At 36.2% G+C, this 22,930-nt stretch overlaps 1 protein-coding gene across 2 annotated transcripts; it reads right to left on the bottom strand.

Annotated features, from left to right (window-relative positions):
* Window positions 1-995: 995 nt before the first annotated feature.
* On the bottom strand, window positions 996-15,409 carry LOC149533808 (uncharacterized). 2 transcript variants are annotated; one of them, XM_089804447.1, is made up of 5 exons: window positions 15,055-15,409; window positions 14,864-14,950; window positions 2,292-3,376; window positions 1,766-2,177; window positions 996-1,668 (listed from the first exon to the last, which is right to left on the bottom strand). In XM_089804447.1, exons 3-5 carry the CDS (start codon window positions 3,366-3,368, stop codon window positions 1,319-1,321), a joined length of 1,839 nt encoding a protein of 612 aa, XP_089660573.1. In that variant the 5' UTR covers window positions 3,369-3,376; window positions 14,864-14,950; window positions 15,055-15,409; the 3' UTR covers window positions 996-1,318. The 2 variants fall into 2 exon arrangements, with proteins under 2 accessions (XP_089660573.1, XP_089660572.1); XM_089804446.1 differs by lacking the exon at window positions 14,864-14,950 and having other exon boundaries at window positions 15,055-15,185.
* Between the last annotated feature and the right edge of the window lie 7,521 nt (window positions 15,410-22,930).

Genomic DNA, 22,930 nt, shown 5'->3' with positions numbered 1-22,930 from the left:
CATTTAGCTAATCCTTCATTTCAATTATAGCATAAATTTCAAATGTCACTGGGTCCCTGTATTGAACTGTGGATGGAAAATCTGGGATTAGCCTAAAGTTAGTGCAGGAAGTTGAATGATCAGTCATCTTTATGATTTGTAAAATTCGTAGTTAGTTAATATATCATAATTTTTTGTGTTCCAAATATTTCTGCAGGTATTAGGCCCTTGGCTGGCCTGATAAATCAAATTCAAATAATGAACAGTAGATGCACATGCTTGGTTGTACAACACAAGGAAAATACGTAGTCCAAAAGCTAGTCTAAAAAGCAGCCAGATATATTTTTATTACTATTTTGTCTGCTGGTCTATAATGTTTTGAATGCAATCATCACGGATGATGTCTGAAGTTCAAATTTATGTTACCCTCTAATACAATAGTATATTATCTGTTCTTTGATGATCAGAGAATAGCATGTTTTGGAAAGCTGCATAGCATCGTGGGACAATAAGATAATTCAAAATGTCAAATTGCACAGAAATTAGCTGCAGACTGCAGTTGCTCCTTTGCATTTCAATAACCACATTCCAGAGTCTTTAACATCTTAATCTTCCTTCACAATGTCCCATCTCAGTCTCACCAAAATCATTTTGATTAGTAGAACAGCCTGTGTTTTAATTTAACATAGGAACCTTCTTCAACAAAAGCAGGCTTAGCTCACCATCCTTGCATTATGCACCTTTTATGATGTAGTTCAAACACGGATTTTCTCCAGCTTTGAAATTTTCCTAACATACTTCATATTCCTCCAATTTGACTCAACAATAGTAGACTCTTCATGAAGCATTCTGTCATCTTCAGCACCCTCTTGAGACTTAGCTCGCAATCATGACTAGATTAAGTTCAATTTTGACTTTTGTGGTGATAGTGGTGGTGCAAGCACCACTAAATGAAATTGAGTTGGATTTTATGCATAAATACAAAACCTGTATCAAGGAAGATGTGACAGGAAGTATAGCATTTGCAAATTGAGACTTGGAGAGCTGTCAACAAGCCCTTTTTTTTTTGTAAAATTCAATTACAAAATGTATCAGACCGAAAAAACCATAACAAAGTTTTCTATGAGATTTGACTTCTGATTACATATGGATCACAAAGTCCCATCATCTTGCAGAACCAAACAAAATAAATAGTTAACTACTAATTGATAATTATTATGGACATATGATGACTGTCTTGGAAGTCGCATATTTTTAGAATTTCCTCTTCCCCATTTTAGTAAAAGATTGGGGGGTAGAGGGCACAGTCCTTACACTCGATTGTGGCTCCCTACATGGCCTAGAAGTTGTGCCTGTGGCTCCACCCTGCTGCTAGATGGTGACTAATCTCATCGAATAAGGAATCATCATCCTGCATAGCCAAATCGCTGTAGGGATCAATCTTGTCCAAATCAATAACTTTCTCTGAGTGGTCCTCCAATTTTCTTCCATGAAGCCGAAGGTTGTATTGCACAAAAAGTAGATAATTGAGGCGTTCTTGAGTCAACTTGTAAATCTTCTTTGTGTGAATGGAGTCAAACAAACACCAATGCCGTTCACAGCCAGAAGCACTACAAGGTTGAGACAAAATTTGAAGGGCCAGCTTTTGCAGATTTGGGGTATTTCCACCCCAATCTTCCCACCAAGAACCTACAAATAAGATATTCAAGATTTTGTTTAAAAAACTATATTCTGTTAATAATGTTGATTTATAACTTGCAAGATATGAAATTTCAGTTTTTCTTACTTGGTGTTTGGGTGGTTCTTCCTCGTATGGCTAATGGTGAAGAAAATAACCTCCCACTAGCTTGCTTATAATTCTGCAGCTCAGAAATGATGAGATCTCTCACCTTAACCTCGGGTACCATCTTCTCAATGCATGTGGTCAGACCCTCCATAACCTTACCATCAACATCTGTGAAACTATCAGAGAAGAAAAACTTAGGGTTGAGATAATAACCTGCTGCATAGAAGGCTTGGTGGAGTTGATTGTTCCATCTCTGATCAATGATCTCCAGAATAGGGGAAATTCTCTTTGCATTCCCCCTATAACAGTTTTGGATAGCCTCTTTGGCCCTACGCATGGCCTCATAAATATATCCCAATGAATTATTCTCCATATCCACCAAGCATAGAACTCTCATTACTGGCTCTGTTACCTATGCAATAAAAAGTACAAGCAAATTTAACTTACGACTTACAATGAAGCTAGACACTTATAAAGTAAAAATTAAAAAAGATTCAACTTAAATTAAAACTAAATTTGAAGATACCTTGACAATCTCTACCACTTTATTCACAAAATCATCAGAAAAAACTATTTTTGCTGTCCTTTCTGCATCACTGTTTTTTGAGTAAGTTGATCCTAGCCATGCTGGACTCACAAACATCTGCTTCAAAGGGGTCAATAATCTAGAAATACTTTGCACCATTAGAAAATTAGTTACAGACCTTGTAAAACCTGATCGCACAAGCTCCTCCTCCTCGGTGTGATCATTCATCAAGTCAAGAACCCATGGATTATTATAAATATAATTTTGTATATATCTTGCTGCTTTTACAGGTGATCTCACCCAAACAACTTTGCCTATGTCCTTCAAAAGAAGGTCAAGAGATTGACCCAGACAAGGAGTCCAAAAAAATGTTGGATGCCTCTCTTGCAACAATCTTCCAGCCACCACATATTCTGCTGCATTTTTGGTAACAACTTGGACGACATTTTGTACACCACACTCTAAAACAACCTCCTCCAACACCAAGCTCAAATTTTCTGCATTATTTAATATGCTAGAGGCATCAATTGACTTCAAAAAAATTAACTCACAATTTGAACCAACTAAAAAATTGAGAAGGGTGTGGTTTCTTCTGTCTGTCCACCAATCTAAAATAATTGTGCATCCAAACTTTTGCCATTGCTTCTTTTGATCTTCCACAGTTTGATTTACATCTCTGAAAGCTTTATCAAGCAACTCGCCGCCTAATTCACTTTCAGTGGGCAGCTTAAACCCTTCCCCTGCACCTGACACTGCTGCCACCATACGCTTCCAGTATGGACTCTTTATTACACTTACTGGAATGTTGTCGTAAATTAAAAAATCAATCAGTGCCTCATCTGCTTTTTTCTGTGCCTCCTCAACCCACTCTGAAGCTTCCAATGAAGGTTGTGCTTCTAGTACATTTTCCAAATACCCTTGCGACTGAGTTCCAGCTCTTCTCAAAATGGATGGGGAGGATGCGCCATGTAGATATGGACCATGACTAGAGCCCACAATGCCTTGCGAATCGAGGTCAAATTGACTTCCATTTGTTGAATCTGAATCAGATGCAGACACAGATGCCATTGTGATCATATATCAACCTGCAATATGAACAGGAACAAAAAAGGAAGATTTAAAAAACATAACAATTTGAACATGAAATTTTAAAATAAAAAATGTAAAATTTAATTGTAATACATTAAATAGTATTTGAAATGTGAAATTGTCAAGCACATTGTTCAAGCCACACTTCCAAGCTACGGATTCCCAGTCTAGATTAGAAGTTTGATACCATAACAAATTTCCATGCATTATTTAAGATTCAAATCCAGAACCCCGCCCATAGAACATTGAGCTGCTTACTACAGACCTATCAGCTCTTTATGCGATTCAAAATTTGGATTGTTTTCTCCATCACCACAACCTTTCAAGCCACTTTTCCATGCCCAAGTCTCTAGGCCAGCTTTTAAAACTACCTTAAATAATCCCAAGAAATTAATATATATGTGTGTGTACTATAGATAGATAGAGAGAGGGGTGCAGAAGCACCCTAGGAGCACCTTCATGCTAATAATACTAAAATTTAGGTTGTTATCTTGTTTGATGTAAATAAGGTCCTTTTGGATCATTAAGGATCATTTGGACCCAGTTGTGAAAGTTTGGGGTTAATTGGTTAAAAAGATGCAAAAGTTGCTCACTTGTTGTCAATGTTGTCAATGACAACTTTTCATTTGTAATGACAACTTTTTAAAAAAATTTGTTAAATGTTGGTTAATGGTAGGTTGGAGACTCTAACTTGTTTGTACAATAAGAAATAGGCTTGATTCCCACAACCCAAGGGTTAGTTGATGTTTTTTGATAAGTAATAGAATCATTTTGAAGAAGATTTCTGCATTTTTTAGTACATCAGTCATGTTCCTTTGCGTTATACAGATTGGTACCAATAAATACTGGTCTGAAATTGATTTGCAAAGATAGGCCTATGTCTTACCTTTCATATGCTTTTGATTTGGAACACTTTCGTTGTGTTTTGTGAAAGTATGATCAAAACAGTAATTGCCACTTTCAGATTTTCCTGTAACAGTCCCGTTTCCACGGCTAGTACATATTGTATAGTGAATTTAAAAACTTGAGAACGATTGGGGATGAAAGCATATTGAATCTACTTTCCATTGCTTTTTGTTTCATCCATTTTCATTAAGAAATAAGCAAGAAAGGGCAATTTCTTCTCAGACTGGTACAAACCATAGGTAGGGTAACCAAAAAATGCATATCCTTCTCTCCCACCGGTAGAAAATTCTGAAACTTAGTGGATCTCTTATTATTACATGTATTCTAATATCCTATATCTGCAGGGGTTGGTGTGAAAGTTTGCAGGTGCTTTGATGTATCAGGCTTCTTAAAGAACGTATGAGAGCATTGAACACATGGATGAATGGTACGGCATTTGGTATGATGGGCCAAGCATGGAGGAAGATGCATAGTGATATCACAGACTAAGCAACCTGCCTGTCACAGTCTTGTTTTTCCAGTGATAATTACCACGACCAAAGTCCCAGTGGGAAGTTTGAGAGTAGGAAGTCCAAGGGACTAAACTTGGAAGTTTTTTAAGGTCCTCCAAGCATCGACTTGGCCCTTGACCATCAATGTTGACAGTTCTACTTGAAAAGGACAAGCATTGGCGAGTGAAGGTGTGTCTGGGAGTGTTGGAAACCACAAACCTGTATTTACTGTGATGTCAAAGGCCCAGGACCAGTAAACCATGATGTTCATACTGTCTTATGTTGATGGTTTAAACTTTTAAGTCATATTGGTTGTCTCAAAGCCTAGAAACTAAGTATGCATCCTTGGGTGTCTAAAAGGGTGCAGTATGTGACCATTGTCTTTGTACGTTGAAACTTGAAACTATTGTGTATGCCCCTACCTTTGCATCAAGGAGACATAAACTTTTACACCATCACTAAAGAATAGAAGAAAGAAGAAAGAAAAAATCTATGAGCTTTCCAATTTGACTATCAATCAAGTGTTTATTAGTAGAAATGTGATATTGGTTGAAAGCCATCTCCATAAAAGAAACATGAGACTAATGACCACATGGATTGCAAACTGGAAAAGAGATTCCCCATGAATCCCATTTTGATTTAATGACCACCTATGGGATACACAAGTTGAGAAGGACCTTCCATTTTAATAAAGGAATTTCAACTTGAAATCAAGAAAGAACCTTATCCTCAATTAAAATGAACTTAGAAGTCTAAACAATACACAAAACCAAATTTCTTCCACCACATACCAAATTTGAAAATATTAAAATGTATTTGCCTTTCTTTTATGTTATGTAGCTTCTTTCTACAACAGGTTCTTGAATCTCCAAATTAAGAAAATGGAAGAACAAAAGTGTACAACAGGTTCTTGAATCTCCAAATTAAGAAAATGGAAGAACAAAGTAGGACAAATATGAGGTCTTGATAAAAAATCAGTTACTGAATATTGTAAATCTTCATGTAGGAGAAAGGCTATTGGTTGTAAATGGATTTTCAGATAATTCTCAAAGCAGATGGAAGTAATGACAAGTTTAAAGCTAATCCTGGAGCACGCATTTTTCTCAAACTGAAAGAATAGATTAGTTTGAAACATTTTCAAATCTGGTGAATATAAATTTTGCAAGACAATTTCTCTTGCTGCTGTAACAATGTTGAGTTCGGAAGTACATCAATTAGATGTCAAAGACTCAAAAGTGCATTTTAATATGTGAAGCTTGAGAAAAAAATTTATATTGAAAGTGCATTATTAGATGCAAAGCTTGAGAAAAATACTTGAATCACAAAATCAGAAGGATTTAAAGTAGCAGGAGATAAAAACACAGTATATAAGGAGAAGAGATCCTTCTATGTTCTTGCATCTTAAACAATAACTGTATGCAAGAAGAAAAGATCTTTCTATGATCTTCAACAATCACCTCTTGCTTGGTGTATGTTAGTAGAAAATCATCTTCTAAACGGCATCAAGAAAGATAAAATGGTGATATCTACAATAAAAGAATTATTCATCCGTTACATTCTACCTCTGTATGTACATATTTTATCAAGGAGGACTTGGGAACTCTTCAAAAGCCCTAGAGTAGGTGTGTTAGATTTAAAAAATAAGTTCCCAGAGATTTACATAATCATTCTTAAATTGCAATAAAATGTACTGGAAAACAAGGCAATTCCATATGATGCAAATGGGTTGAAGATATTGTTAAACATTTTAATATGGATAAATGTAATCAATCATGTTAATGTTTCAGACCAGGAATTGAAATAAGCAGTCAAACATAAGAAAAGAAACAATAAGACACAATATTTATCCTGTGAAAACCCTACAACTTGAGACGAAAAAGCCAGCCACACCAAAAAATATCTCTTTTATTAAAAAGTAGAGCTCCGAGTACAATGCTTCCAATTAAATACTGCAAACTCTTCAACTTATTACATATATCAGAATTGAATCCATAGACTATCTATATTTGTTATATAGAATAACCCAACTCAGCAAGAATCACATCACACAAAGCAATGATATATTATATAGAGTCAGTGTCAAGGCTCTTCAAAAACGTAACTTCTCAAGACTTGAACCGAGAGACTCTTCATATTATAACCGGAAGTGTCTTCATTTTCCAAATGCGTGTCTCTTCATATTCCCAAACGCATGTCTCTTCAACTTTTCAAACGCAAGTATACGAAAGAGCAAATCAAGATATATCTTGCAGCTACAAACATCAACACCAAATCTCTCAAAATGATACTCACAATGGCTACACCAATTTGTGAGGGAACAAAAAATAATCACCGAGTTACCCAACATGATAGCAGCATGGAGTCACTCAACATGATGTTTACCATGGCTACTCTCATATGTGAAAACACAAACTATCATCATGGATTCACTCAACATGATGTCGTTATGGAGTCTCTCAACATGTTGTCCACTATGGCTACTCCCGTGAGTGGAAAGAGAAACAAGGACTTTCATCTCAAATTTCTTTGTCTCGGAGAAAAACGCATTACAAGGGCATTCGCCTCTAATTTCTTTGTCTCAAAGAAAAATGCATTACAAGGGCTTTCACCTCAAATTTCTCCCTCTGAAACTATATGCAAAGAGAAATGAATAGATTCTTCCTCTCCAATGAAGTTATGTGGCATTAACTCAGTCCCATGGCTGCAACAAGTGTCGTCAAGTTTGTTCATTTCTAAAGCCTGCATGACTTTATTACAAGATGTGTAAAGCTCTTACTTCCTTGAATTCCTAGTGTGATCTCTCATCATCCTACTGTTTCTCAATCCATCCTATAAGCATTTTAAAGAGACTAGTAATAGACTCAACCTATCCCCTAAAGAGAAATATACAAACTAAAGCTAGAAGCATATATGATTCACTATTCCCTGTGTTATTGCATGAATCAACTACAGAAAATTCATGGTCAATATTCAAAGGTATAATCATAAAATACTTATCTCATTATTGTTGATCAATTTAGCAATGCCCTTTCAAACTTTGATTTTTCATATCCCTTTCCAGCAAACCTGACTGCTATAAAGACAGACATCCATATCTTACCCTGGGAATCATAGGACATACATCGTATAAAAAAATGCAGAGTACAAAATATTGGTGAATTGTAGACCAAGTTCTATTGTTATACATCCACAAATTGCGTGCAACCAGCAACTATCACTCAAATTACTTGCTCGAGCATACCCAGAAACTCATATTTTATGACAACAATAGCAAAGTGGTATGCAATCACCACCAGCGAGCATTGGTTTCCCATAAAATACCAATGTTACCCTGAGTTTCCGAGACACAGGGATGGGGAGACGGAGAAACGGGTTTCCGGGACTTTTTTATGTCCGGAGCAGGGACAGAAGGGGACGGCTATATATATAATATAATATAATATAAATCCTAATTTTCAAATATATTCATATATTTCAGAATTACATAACATAATTTTCAAATATATTCATGAATTCCAGAATTACATAACATTCTCACATTCATCATAGCAACATAATTAAAAAAATATCAATTCCTTTCATCAAATCAGCATAGAACATAGCATCAAATCGAATCATCATCTAAGAATACTTAAGTTTAAGAATTGGAACATATGATGACATTAAATGAGAGAATCCACTCACCATATATGGACGTGATATGTTTAGACTTTACAGCCCTTGCTTGTGGGTTTTGGAAGAGAATTGAAGTTATTGTGCCAAATCTATCCTAGACAGGTAGCAGCCATCTTGTCTGGGGAGTAATCAGCTACAACAATGTATATCTAGTTGTCTCTTGTTGCTATCAGAGTATCAAAGCTGGAAACAATCAAGTATTCCTCAACCCAGTAGTAGTCATTTCCAGGTCTACAATATGAATATCAAACAAAAGTATAAATTACAATCATTTTCAGGTCTGGGTTGCTGAACAAAAGATTGAGTTTTCAGTCATAGTTTGATACTAAGTTTGCAATGACTTCCAAAAAAATAAACTTTCAACATATGTTATATTAAACATGACATATTTTATTATTTTAATGGCTTCCAATGCGTGAGGCCTGCGAACGGGCATAATTGTCATTTATTAGTGTTTCTTGAATAAATTTCATTTTGAAATTGGAAACATCAAGTAGTCCCCGGGACAAACGAGAAACAGCTACACAGTCCTTGGGACAGTCAACGCCATCTAGAAACACATTGACCTTTTTTGAAGTTTCGGGGATGGGTTTCCGATTTTCTTGCTTGGGAGGGGATGGCTTGGAATGCTTCTGATCGTCCTCAAGTCCCCGAAACAAGGACAATTTCCAAAGCCCAGGGCTTAGGACTGGAAACGCATCCCCAAGTAACATAGTAAAATACATGTCATAGAATCTTCCAAGAATCAATGCACGAGAGCATATTTCTTCTCTAAAGGAAAGAAAGATAGATGAATTCCCTCATTCCACTCCCCACTATGCACAACAGTTGCACCTTTTACCAATTCATTGGTATTACCCAAAATAGGAATGACTCTGACATTTCCTAGCAATTTTTTAAAGTAGATGGCTAGCATTGCTTATTGCATTGCTTATCCTGGCTCTGATAACATGTTAACGTTTAGACCAGGAATGAAAAAAAAGCAAAAAAACATCAAAAGAGAAACAATATGACACAATATTTATTTTGCGAAAACCCTCTAACTTGAGGGGAAAAACCTTGCCACACCAAAAAATATCCCTTTTATTAAATAATAGAGGACTAAGTCCAATGCATCCAACTGACTATACTTGTCATATAGAATAACACAACTCAGCAAGCATCACAACACACAAAACAATGATACATTATATAGACAATGTCAAGGCTCTTGAAAAATGTAACTTCTCAAGGCTTGAACTGAGAGACTCTTCATATTATAATCAAAAGTCTCTTCATTTTCCAAATGTGTTTCTCTTCATATTCCAAACATGTCTCTTCATATTTCCAAACGCAAGTATATGAAAGAAGACCACTGCAGGTAATCACGATATCTCTTGCAGCTACAAACATCTACAAGTCGCAGTTCCAATGGAATCAGACTTTAAGTTGTCTATGGATATGTGTACTACTATGGAAAAAGGAGAGATATGGAAGAAGTTCCATGCAATAATGCCATCCCGAGCATCCTGAATTCTAAGATTTGCACACGAACTGATTTGGCTTATGCAAAAAGCTCTTTAAGCCAAAGTATAAATCTATGGTTGGCTCATTGAACAATAATAACAAGTCTGTTCAGGTTCATTATACATGTTAAATTTATTGATCAGATTTATTTTCTAGATGAGGCTGATATACTTTTCTCAATTTAAATGTAATACTTTTGATTATCAATCTGAGTACAGACTAAAATTTCAATATATATATATATATATATATATATATATATATATATATAGATATATATATATATCACTGTGACAAAGTGTACTGATAGACAGAATATATTGAAATTGATGGAGACTGAAATTATAATCTTCGTATAATGGTAGACAGAGTATCTTACAAGATGAAAGCTGAATAACACTCTCCGAAGATCGTTGCAGATGTGTCTTCGTATATATATATTTGCAGTTATATTCACATATATCTATTCACACTTATAATTTATGACAGAGTGACTCTATCATTGACTACGTGGAAGGCTGGTATGAATATGTTTATTGGTTTGATGATGTTTGATCAATGTATGAAATGCATATCCTAGTCTCACAATACTCTGCGACGAAAGTGTGAAGACTGAAGTAAATTAAACACAATTCGGTGATCTTTATAATCTGCCACGACTCCTTATTTATGCAGTGTATTAGGAGTTTAAGGAGAGACATCCATGAATGGTCGTGCCTCTCAAGTGACAGACACAACCATGATGGGTGTGCCTCTCCTTTCCAATTCATGTGACCAACAATTTCTGTCAATTCCAACGCACTTTATCAATAAAGCAGTCAAGAGAGTTCCAATGTATATATGTATATGCGACTAAAAAACTGCCGCAGATTAGGCAGTCAAGAGGTTGGTCGTTCATGGCATTCGATGAGAATAAACATTTGTTACAGAAATTTAAGGAAGCGTATAAGTTGATGTGTGTGTGTGTAAACCTTTTAGTTAACATATGAACAAAGTATTATTGTTTATAGATTATTCACATTTCTCTTTGTGTTTATTAGACTGACACTATAACTATAATCACATCAACAATACATATTCTTAACTAGTGTATACACCTTCATGGGAATGAAAAGGTATTCCAAGTGACATGGTATTGCAATTTTGTATAGAAAGGTAATTGTTGACACAAAAGTCTGCACCCTTGCCTGAGGAACTACTTCTCAGGCGACCTTGTGTAACATGGAAACAACCTCCAAGTTGTGGGACTTGAACAATGAGGTTGAGTCTCTAGAGAAGGCTGGCTTCCTTACCATCAGGGTGAACCTAACTACTCTCAGAGAGGAAAAGGGAGAAAGAATGCATGAAAGCAAATCTACCTATTCTAACCTAAGGGGTGATACACCAAAATAGAGTGTTCAAACCAATCTCTACCCATACATGCGTAGTTAAACTATCATGACATCCAAAAAATATACAGATTCAGACTTGTTTTAATCAAACAACCACATGCATATCAGATAACCAAATGAGTGACACAAGGAAGAAAAATTCACTATATATCATTCATAAGGTCAAAAAGAGATACAGTCATGCAAATTACAGATATCCACAATACATTGATGAAGGGAAAATGAAACTCACATGGTACGTCAATGGCTGAAAAAGATAAAATAGAATGTTATGAAGTTCAAAGTTAAAGGGAATTTACAATGAGCATGCCAAAGCAATGCCAAAGAAAACAGAGAAGAGTCAACCCTAACAAAGATTACAAAATTTTCTTGTATAGTTCAAGCATAACTGAGATAGCTTCTGCCCTAAGGCATAACTCAACTACTACCATTAAAGCTGCAAAGAACAATCATTGCAAATCTGGGGGAGATTTGATCCTGGTACACATCCAGATGCAGGAGATCATATCTTTCACCAAAATAGAGCCCTAAGAAGACAGAAATAATGGCCATTAATCGTTCTAATAGGTAGATAGATAGCCAAGCAATGAGTGATTTGCATTTAACACGAGTGGGAGGCAATTGAAACAATTAGTTTTTGATTGAGCAAAGCAAATTTTCTATTAAACAACTGTATTCTTCTATATCAACACGCCAAGTCAGATAGAAGCACGGGTCAATCATTTGCAACGTCCATTTGTACCTTTCCCACAACCTAATTGGTCGAAGGCCCTTTACTTTCCACCTCGGAGGGGGGAAGTTCTTATATTATGGTCAACACTAGGACTCACGATCTTACGATCGTCAACTGGGGTCAAAACCCTCATATCACCTTTTTCTTATTACCCTGACCCTTACGATATTACGATCGTCCCTTCATCGTAGCATCAATCCTCCTTTTTACTTTCCTTGCGATCCTTCGACAGCACCAAGACATCTAATCTTACGACAACTCCATATCGTAGAGTCGCGAGACCATTCTTTCCTTCTCACGACGTTACAAAACAGCTTACTGACCTCACGATATTACGATCTTATGGTCTAGCACAACATCAGCAATTGATCCCATAATCCTTACGATACTATGACAGCAGCTATCCCGACCTTTGTCGTGACCTAGTCAGTTTCATCCTTCGCACTTGTGATCTTATGACATGGCTTAATTGTAAGATCGAAACACTCATCTGACTACTTTTGCCTTTTAAAACTTAACCACGACTGCTAACTGTGTAAAACTGCCAACCCTAACCATGGTAATTGTTGTTATTTCCCTCTAAACTGGGTCCGTCGTGTACACATGTCAACCTTTTGCTTTGTCGCATGAATTAAAGATTGAGCAACTCTACGTAGCGACAAAGCAACAACCGTGGATGATCTTCAATCTAACGATGAGCGAAATACACTGAAGAAACTGGCCCACCCTCGTAAGGCGTAAATGAAATCCTATCAACTGTAACCTGTCTGACAACTTGACTAGTCGCAAAGAAAGGGAGGCCCACCTAGTACACGTGTTCGTTTGTCGCTTTGTTGCATGAAATAAAACCCATGCATCTTCACAAAGCAACAAAGCGACAACCCTTGATGTTGTAAGATCTAACAGTGGATGAAAAATGCAAAGGAAACTAGCCCACAACACCAAGCACAAATCAAAACCTGTCAGTTGTACCCCTGTTTGACAACTCACCAACCACGAAGAAAGGAAGGCCCACCAAGCCACGTGGCACGTTGTCGCTTTCTTGTAAAAAATAAGGTTCGTGCTTTTCTATAAAGCAAGATTGTGACGACCGTAGATCTAGGGAGATTGAACAATGGAAAAAATTTAGGCCTGTAGAAATTTTAAAACGTGCAACCACTTAGGAAATAAGGGATAACCCAAGGTCTTAAAATGGTATTTTCATGTGCCCTAATATTTGAATATTCAAATATATGAATGTTAACTAGGTTTAAATTCAATCTTTCAATTTGGAGGGAAGGCAAAAATAGCTAACAATAACATTGACACACAACAATTGACTAAGTGGTATGATCTTATGTTCAAGAGCAATGTTGTGTCATAAAATAGGAAAAATAAATCTACTATAGAACTTTCCAATAGTAAAGAGAGAATAGATTTGTCATGCAAGAAAAGCTATATGGTAAAGATTTTAGTTTGGCACAAAGTAGACTTTTGAGTGTATATTGTGATAATGTAAGTTGCACTCAAATTGCTAAAATTTTAAATCTCATGGAAGGAAAAACTATGCTAGCATGGTAGGATTTTCTTTGTGATGGAGCACAAAGTAACAAAATTCAGTAAAATACTTACATGTAAAGAAACCAATAGCAAATATTTTCCCTGCACTATTCCTCACATAAAACTTGAGAATCATGTGTCTTAATTACCATTGTACCAATTGAAGACACAAAGAAAAGAACAGTGACTGGTTTTCTCTATATGAAGTATTTAAATGTTTTCGTCTTTACTTTAAGTTGAATTGTGGAATTGTGGATGTTGTGTACAAAGGGTGGTGGGATCTTAGAATCAAACCTGATGTGACTTGTGCAAAAGTTATACCATCGTATATCATATTAGAAAATCTAGTTTTAGTTTTGAATTTGTATTCAGCTATTCCAGAATAACATATGATAGAACACATTCCTAGTTCATACATTAATCATATAATCTAAAGATGCAACATATTTTTTATGCAATAGAGTTTTTCCTATATATAATTTAACGAGTTAAGCTTTCTTTTGTTAAAGTGGGACATTTAAGTAGTTTTCAAATAATGGGTTGACAAACAGTTCAAATTTTTAAAAACATTAAAATTGTCATTTAGTTGTTTCAAAATAGAAATAACAACTGGTGTAAATGTCTGGTTTACAAAGAACCTACCAAAATCAATTTGTGCTAATGCAAAGGTCCAACAAGGATGAGGCTGAGTTCTAAGTCCCCTGCAAATTTGATGGATCTTTGACTTTAAAGTAAAGGAGGTTAGGAAAACTACATAATGCTTTATCCTACCAACATAAAAAATTATTCTGTGTTTGTGACACTAAACTAAAAGAGACTAACGATGAGTGTACTCAATGCTAATGGGCTACAAAAACAATAGTATATTTATCCTTCCAGCGTTGAAAAACAACATCACCGAAATATATTAGTTCTAACTTTTGTGTACTTTGATTGAAACTCTTGCATTATATTTTCAAAAAAATAAAAATTTAGAGAGAACCGAACACCAAAAACAAAACATGAAAGTTACTATTTTACAATTCATAACCAGTTTTAGCAGTTCCTAATCAAATCCATATCACCAAATCTCATTCAGCTATGCCATGGTTATATAATGTTGTTGAGATACCCCAACAAAATAACTCTGAACAATATATCCTCGATATGCCACCATCAACTAAGTAAGCCACTAGGTTTGCAAAATCGAAGACATCACGAAACTCTAAGAAAGTAAAAGGTGTTTGAGGAGGGTTGCCCTACCAAAATGCACAATATAATAAAAGGGTGAAGCGAACTCAGGACAATCCAACAGAAAATTAATCCTGGCCTGCTCCCTTTCTTGATTTTCTGTAAAAAAGTCGTCAAATTGAAATGGCATGGTTAGGAAGAAATCTCGGGAAACGGGCGTCACTGATTAAAATGCAAAAGCAAAGGGAAGAGACCCGCAGTACCTGAAATCATATCACGCGAGGTATCGACCAAGATTAAGCTCCTTCCATGTTGCAGAAGCAATGCTTCCGTAATAGCCTTTGGAGAACCATTTCGCCGGGAGAAAATGGAGTGGAGGGAAATCTTTCACTACTCACGCTTGTAAACACGTTTAATTATGGGAGAGCACACTTTAACTTTGGGCTTCCCAAAATGCCCCGTTTGATTGGGGAAGATGAATTTGTCCATAACCAAGTTTTTGAAAATCCAGTTTTGTGGTTTGGAAAGACAATGGTCCGGAATGTCACGGGGCTGGATTTTATGCTTATGCCCAAGTTAAGCCTTCTCCTTGAGAATCTCCAAACCACGCGCGGCACTGGCGATCCCTACTTCTGATCCACCATAAGATGCGACCATTTTCGTTCACCCAGACTACGCCTCCCTGTCTTCATCAAATGCCCACGCATCTGACTGCCTAAACATACACTCCCGCGGAATAGAAGCGCATGCCGAACCATCCTACTCTTGGTTCTTTTCCTTAGGTGCTCCACGCACGCATCCTCGAGCCTCTGGCTCTACCCCTGTTCAACCTCAGCGCTGAACCCCTACTTAGCCCTTTTGATATCTTCGCCTCGGCGACTCCCATAAGCCCACCTTACTCCGACATCGGCCACATAGGTGATCTCAACTCCCACGAGTCTCTTGACCACATCATGATCCTCTATGATCATCTTGCCACTTCTTGAGAATGCACCGAGCTCCCAGAGCTCCTCATGTTCAACTCACTTGACTCCCTGAGTCCAACGCTGCACCACTGCAACCTTGCATCGAGAACCTCCTAGATTCCCTTGCTGAACCCTGCATCCACACTGGCTGACTTGGACCCCCAAGAGTTCTCCCTAGCTCATGCATATGCTTCCAAAGCATACTCAACACCATCTTGACATCTCTCTGAACCTTCTAGCTCAACACGCATACACCCAGTGCATACTCGATACCTCCACGGTACCTCTCTGAACTTCCTGGCTCATACGCACACCCGCACGGTATACTCGGCATCCTTATGGCACCTCTCTGAACTTCATAGAGTCCTCCAATCCAATCCTTAACATGAACATGCCTCCACGGCACTCCATCACTTGTTGGTCTCCCTAGCTCCCCATAAGAGCCCACGGAAGCCCAACCCTTGCTCCCCACGGAACAACCGTCAACCTTAGCCAACTCTGGATCCCCACCATGAGCCCCAACTGCTTCGACACCCCAGTCTATGTCTACATGCCTTTGTTGGTGACCCTCAAGTCCTCGTACACCCGGTGCACTCAAACCAACCTCCTCATGCATCCACGCCGTCTCATGCTCAATCCACGGATCCCTTTGTGTTGCACAACCTACTTGAGTTCCACACCCTAGCTCCATGTTCCACCCACCCTGTGGGACGCTGGCCGGTTGAACCAACTCGGTGAACACTCCATAGCTTCACCTCTGAACCACTTCACCCATCTGCTTCACCCGTTTCACTCATGCGCCACAAGCCTTTGTTCCTAGCCTTCCATCATGACTCACCTCCTTGAGTCATGCCCACCGACTACCTCTTCGGATACTTAACACGATCTGCCCACTTGACTCGGCATCTCCTTGGCATCATTCCGAGACACTACATCCCGCTTGCCATACTTGACCACCACGGTCTCTGAGATCCTACCTCAATGCAAACCCATGCAACCAAGCACCCAGGATGTGCGCCCAAGGCCACACCCAACCGATACCGCACCACTTAGCCATCCAACGAAATGACACCATTCCCACACAGCTAACCTCAAGCCCACAATGCTCCTACTCGGACAAACCATATTGCCTCCTACCGCAGGACTAGGAAAACCGCTTCCCTAGCTTTCAGACACCGGACAACCCCAAAGGCTGTCAACATCGATCCAGCTTCTTTGCTACACTGAGACAAGGACCTTTGTCATAACACCAAACCTCACCACGTTGCGTAACGACGGAGCAACACTTCATTGCCCCTAAAGACTTCGCGTCACCTCTGTCTCCCGGAGACCAGAGGGAGGGACTACTCTACTTCGACCCTCTCGAGGGAGATGGACTCTCCAAGCCATCCTTCGTGCACACCGGCACTTACCCTCCGCGGATACACCTCAGCTTGGCTCCACGCCTCGCCTACACCACAACTATGCTAGAGGGAACATCTCATAGCACAGTCCCAAGATCACACCTCGGCTCGGATCCAACACCGTGCCTACACCACAACTATGTTGGAGGGGAACCACTCGCAACACAGCCCCAAGGCTACACCTTGGATCATGTCCCGGACAAGATCCTACACCACAACCATGTCTGCCCAGCACACGACATAGTCCCATTTACACCTCGGCTAGACCCACGTCTGCCTACACCACACCTGTGTGCACCCAGCTTTGCACCACAGGCCCATCCGGCCTCAAGGTCTCATATCGCGAATCACCAGCCCCTTACACGGAAAATGAATATATCATGGACCCCACAATATTATTAAAAAAACTGTCATAAAATTCAAAAATTGGTTTTAATTTCGAATTCCACCCTTTTATTGGAAGAAACAATTGAAACCCAGGGTATAATTTTAACCAACCAAACGCCCATGTTTTTATGCAAAACTTGGTTTTAACCCTAATAACCCGATTTTGGCCCTCATCTTCGAGCAACCAAACAGGGCCTTATAGATATTTAATATATTTTTAGTTCCTGCCATAGAGGAATACTTATGCATTCATGTCATCCTAATATCACATTAACACTAACCAATCAAATCAAAGAATTTAAAAGATTATATGAAATTTCAAATGTTTATATGTTATTCTAATTTTTCATTATTTTATAAATCACATTTTTCATTCATTCTATTAGTCCATTTTTTTTTTTGGGTGGGGGAGAAAATTAATTTTCTTCAACAAAAATACAAATATTTCTAATAACTTTATCTTGCATTAATGAATGCATTAATTACAACTTTATCTTTGTGATAAGTTGATAAGATTTTTTTTTCAATTATTTTAACTTCCACCTCACACGTCTAATCAACATGAATTCTCAATAGCAATATAATTTCAATATGTTATATATTTGTATTTGAATCTATAATTTTTTTAAACTTTGATTTTTTAATAAAATTAGTTAAATTATTACTATTATTTTATTTTTGTAAAAATAAATTAAACAATATTATTTTTTAATTATATTTTATAATAGTGTTTGTAATATGTATAATTGATAAATGTTACAATTTGTAAATTATATCATTTGTTATTATTAATATTTTATATTTAAACAATTTATCATTTAGTTTAAATATATTTAAATCTTAAATATATATTTTAATATTAAATTAATAATTGTATTTTACAATAAAAAAAATACTAAAGAAAATAACCACAAAAAAAATTCAATTCTAAAAGATATGTAAATTATTATTAAGTTTTTATAAACTATGTATTAAAATTAAATAGTTGTATTCTATTTCTTATTTATTACATCATATGTATTCATCAACATCAAATGTATGTGTTACATCTATTTATTATTTATAAATGTACATATTAAATTATATAGATATTATTTCATAATTAAAAATTTCTTAATTTTATGAAAAATTTGGAAATACAAAACATTAAATAGGAAACCTTTAGTTAGTTTTATTTATAAAATATTTTTATATTTCAATACATTTCATTTTTTCTTATACAATTGTGAGTTTTAATATAAAAATTAAATTCTTAGTTTCATTAATTAAAATATAATATATTTTAATTTTTCATTATAACCATGATTTTATTTTGACTATTTGTTTTATTAAGAAAATTAACTCTCTCTCTCTCTCTCTCTCTCTCTCTCTCTCACACACACACACACACACACACACACACACACACAAAACTTATGTTGGTATCACTCTTACTATTTTATCTCTCTTCCTCTTCCTCCTATATATTATCTATCATGTTTTCCTTTGCATATATGTTTATGTTGTTATTGTTCTATACTGCTATTTATCTCTATCTAATGATTATAAATAGTGTGACTTCCATTTGATAATCAAGATGAGAATAATACATAGTTAGTGACTTTGGCCTCTTATTATTGGGCTTAAATGCCCAAACATATAATAATATAATACGAAAACTTAACAACAAAATATGAGTGATCCTTTCAAATCACAACTGCATTTCTAGGACAAGAATTTAACAACAAAATATGAGCCATCCTATCAGATCACAAGTGCATTTCTAGGCAAAAATATTGCATTCACAATGTTAATTTAGAATTATTTAACCTTATTCTCACTCATCTACACCTCTACAACCATTATGCGTTAGGCAGGAACTATGACGCATTGTGTCTCTTGTTTTCAATTGTATAGTAACCATTTAAAATAAATGAATGAATTTTTTTTAATGAATTTCATGAAATCAAACAATCTAGGGACTACAAAATTATAGTCTTAAGTTAGTTCAAAATTTTTTTCAAGTGAGGGCTCATGTTATGAGTGTTGACAATCAAACTAACAATTGGTTGACCTTATCCTCTCTGAATTTAGTTGTGAATGTTGTACATCCTCAAATTGGATAGTATTGAGCCCTAAAGTCATCATATTTTGTCCACTCTATAACAAAGTGTCATTTAGCCCAATCGCACATGTATCATAGAACCTACAAATTATTTCTTCCCACTCATATTTAGGCCATTCCCACCTACATGTCTCACATATGAAGTGATGAGAACTTGTCTTCAATTGAATTACTAAAAATCTAGCTTTTTGTTTAATAGTTCCCCTTGGTAAGCCTTATCACTATATTCCTAGGTTGGGTTGAACATTTTGATGTGGTCAAGCTTTTTTGACCTATGTTATTAGTCCACATGATAGTCCACAAAGTTTATTTGACAATCTTTTTTTATTTCCACATTGTGTTAAGGCATTCTTGTAACTTGATATTCCACTTACTCAACCACTTTATGTTTTGTTTCATCCAACTTTTCTTCATGTTGACCAAGTCCTCTTTCATCACAATTTTAAGTCATCAATGTTTTTCCATGTTTCTTTAAACAACTAATTACTCGAGTTACCGTTGTCACCTCCAACGGGAAGCTACTTGCTTATGCTAGAGAATTTCACATGGTACCGAAGTTTTGACTTTAAGACAACAAGTGATTAAGTGTTTATGAATCCTCTTTACCTATCTCCAATCACACTTTGTTATGTTGTCTTTCTAAACTTTGCAACCATAGAGGACAATTGGTGTGACTAACAAACCAAGAAAAAGTTTTCTTAGTTTTCTAGTCCCAAAGCTTGGGGCTTTTGTATCTATTTTGAAGTGGGTATGCCACTTTTTGTTCGAGTAAATGGTTCATTTCAGTTTCACTTTTAACTTAAGTTTACTTAGGTGAGATTATTTATTAGGAGTAATCATTTATTTTGGATTTTTTTATTAGGAGGATATTGTTGAGTCATATTTTGACTCCAACAACTCCTAAGATACGGTTAAGTCTAACTTAGACACCACCCTTCTGTAGAGGTGGTTGATTCCATGAGGACTCTACTTCCTCTAGTTTGACAAATTTGTCTCAACTTTGTCCAAGTCTCCTACCAGATCTTGCCCATATATACATGCTAGCTCTCATGTATTTGACGTATTAGAAATGTCAAATATTATATTCTCCATATAGGACATGTATTGGATATGCTAGAATAGCATAATATATATTTCCCTTAATGTTGTTATGCCTCTCAACATATACATAAAGATTGTCTAACTACGTTATTCTACTCATTTTATTTTTTGTTTTGGTCAAACACAATCAATTGGATTCTAGCTTAGTTCTAGTTTTAGTAGATTTTAACATGATATTAGGATTATTTTGAAAGTTTAAAATACTTAAAGGTCTAAGGAAATCTTTTTTCTATTTCTCTTACATTACGATCCAGATAACAACAAGATTTATGAAGATCCAATAAGTCTCTTTTTGCATGCATGTTTTTTTTTAAAAATCTAGTCAAATACAACACCATGAAGTGTTGATGTTGATGAAAGATCAACTCCACAACTCCCAAGAATCACTTGCATGCAAACACTTGTCATAGAAAGAGAGAATAAAAAGTTGTGGAGGTTGAAATTCTTAGATCCACAAATGAGACATTATTAACGAGTAAAAAGAGAAATTGCTATTAAAAAAAGAGTGAATGAATGAATTGCAAAGAGAAATCGTCCTTATAAAGGAGATCAAAACCCTAATAGGTAACTAACCTAGGTTGCATGATAATAATCAATAAGAAAATTAATTATTATATGCCCAAAGTTTAGCTTAAGTAAACTAGAGATAATAAGTGACTTAATAATTAAATCAATATAATTTAATTAATAAGAAAAAACTTTACTACACTAACACACCCCCCCCCCCCCTTAAGATAAACTTAGGGAGTAGCTGAAAACCTAGAAACTACTATTGAAAGTAAATTTGGGTCCCATCAATAAGGCCTAATGAGGTACCCAAGCGCAACTAAATCTCTAAAAAGAGAAGAAACAAAGAAAACCACATGGGGAAAACCCTACTCCAAAAAGAGATGGAAAACATGTTGAAATAAACTATTGAAGGACTGGAGAAGCCTCCTAAGTAGGGAATGTCCCAAAAGATAGGAACAAAAGATGATCATGGAGAACACCACTAAAGCATGTAGAAGTTGCAAAGCTTTGTCAAAAGTAACTGCCAATCTAAAGAACCTCCACTAAAATAGAAACTGACCAGGTAGAGAAGACTATAATTTGCATGAGTGCTCTCAGAATACACTACTCAAATTAGGAGGCACACAAAAGCAAACAACTGAACTCGAAGATACATATGTCATAAAACACCAAAGCCTAAAGAGTTGATCAATTAAACATATATGGAAGGGTACAACTAAAGTAGAAACGAAAAGAAAATTGTCTATATGGTAAATGATCCATCTCATCGAAATGCATAGGTACCTAGCCATGCATCTGTCCAGTACATAGGAACAAATACTAAATACATAACTCACTCTATCAAACAAAGGAAACATGAGAAACAACAGAAGAACACCCCTCCCCCCCAGCGCAGACAAGGGTGAGGTGACAGGAAACTAGAAAAGTGGGCCAAAAGAATTGCATGTCAAGGAACCACAACCAAGATGCATAAAAGAATACATATGGTTGTATTAAAGTGATCAATCTCAGACACATCATGTGGCCAATGTCACAAAAGGGAAACTCATGAGACAGAGGAAGATGGAAAACAAAGGCAAAATATCAACCCCCCATGACACTTTAATTAGAGTAGTGCATGTACAATAAGGCACAAGAAATAAAGAATCTCAATAATATAATAATCTTTACGAGTGTCCTTAGATGACACTACTCAAATCAGAAGGCAAAACAAGGCAAAACGAAAATACAGATGCAATATGACACCTTATCTCAATGTGTTTGCAAGAATGCAAATAAATGACGTCTAAATAGAGTAGAAGAGACATAAGATTGATACAATAGATAGTAGAACCCATGAAAAATCATCTGAAACAACAAAATTAATCTCTAGACCTGAAACAACCAAGATATCCACCAGAATGCAAAAAAGAAAAAAACTAAATGGGATGTGCTCGGGGCAGATCTGGAAAATATAATGTCTCAAGATATGTCTCCTAGAGTGCAAAAGAGAACCTCTAACTTTGATTGCATAAAGTAGAAACCAAGTAGCATCAAAAGTCCAAATAAATTGCACCATCATGACAAGCTCAAAATCAACTTTCCAATGATATCTTGTCTGTAAAAAATGAAGTCTAGGTAAATAAGTTACAACCAAAAAACCACAGGTAGGTTAAAAAAGAGCTAGAAG

Source organism: Cupressus sempervirens, chromosome 10, assembly GCF_028749045.1.
Source record: "Cupressus sempervirens isolate cs-2001-9-10 chromosome 10, ASM2874904v1, whole genome shotgun sequence".
Classification (NCBI taxonomy): Eukaryota; Viridiplantae; Streptophyta; class Pinopsida; order Cupressales; family Cupressaceae; genus Cupressus; species Cupressus sempervirens.
The sequence above is the reverse complement of the archived record's forward strand: the minus strand, read 5'-3'. Positions and strand labels throughout refer to the sequence as shown.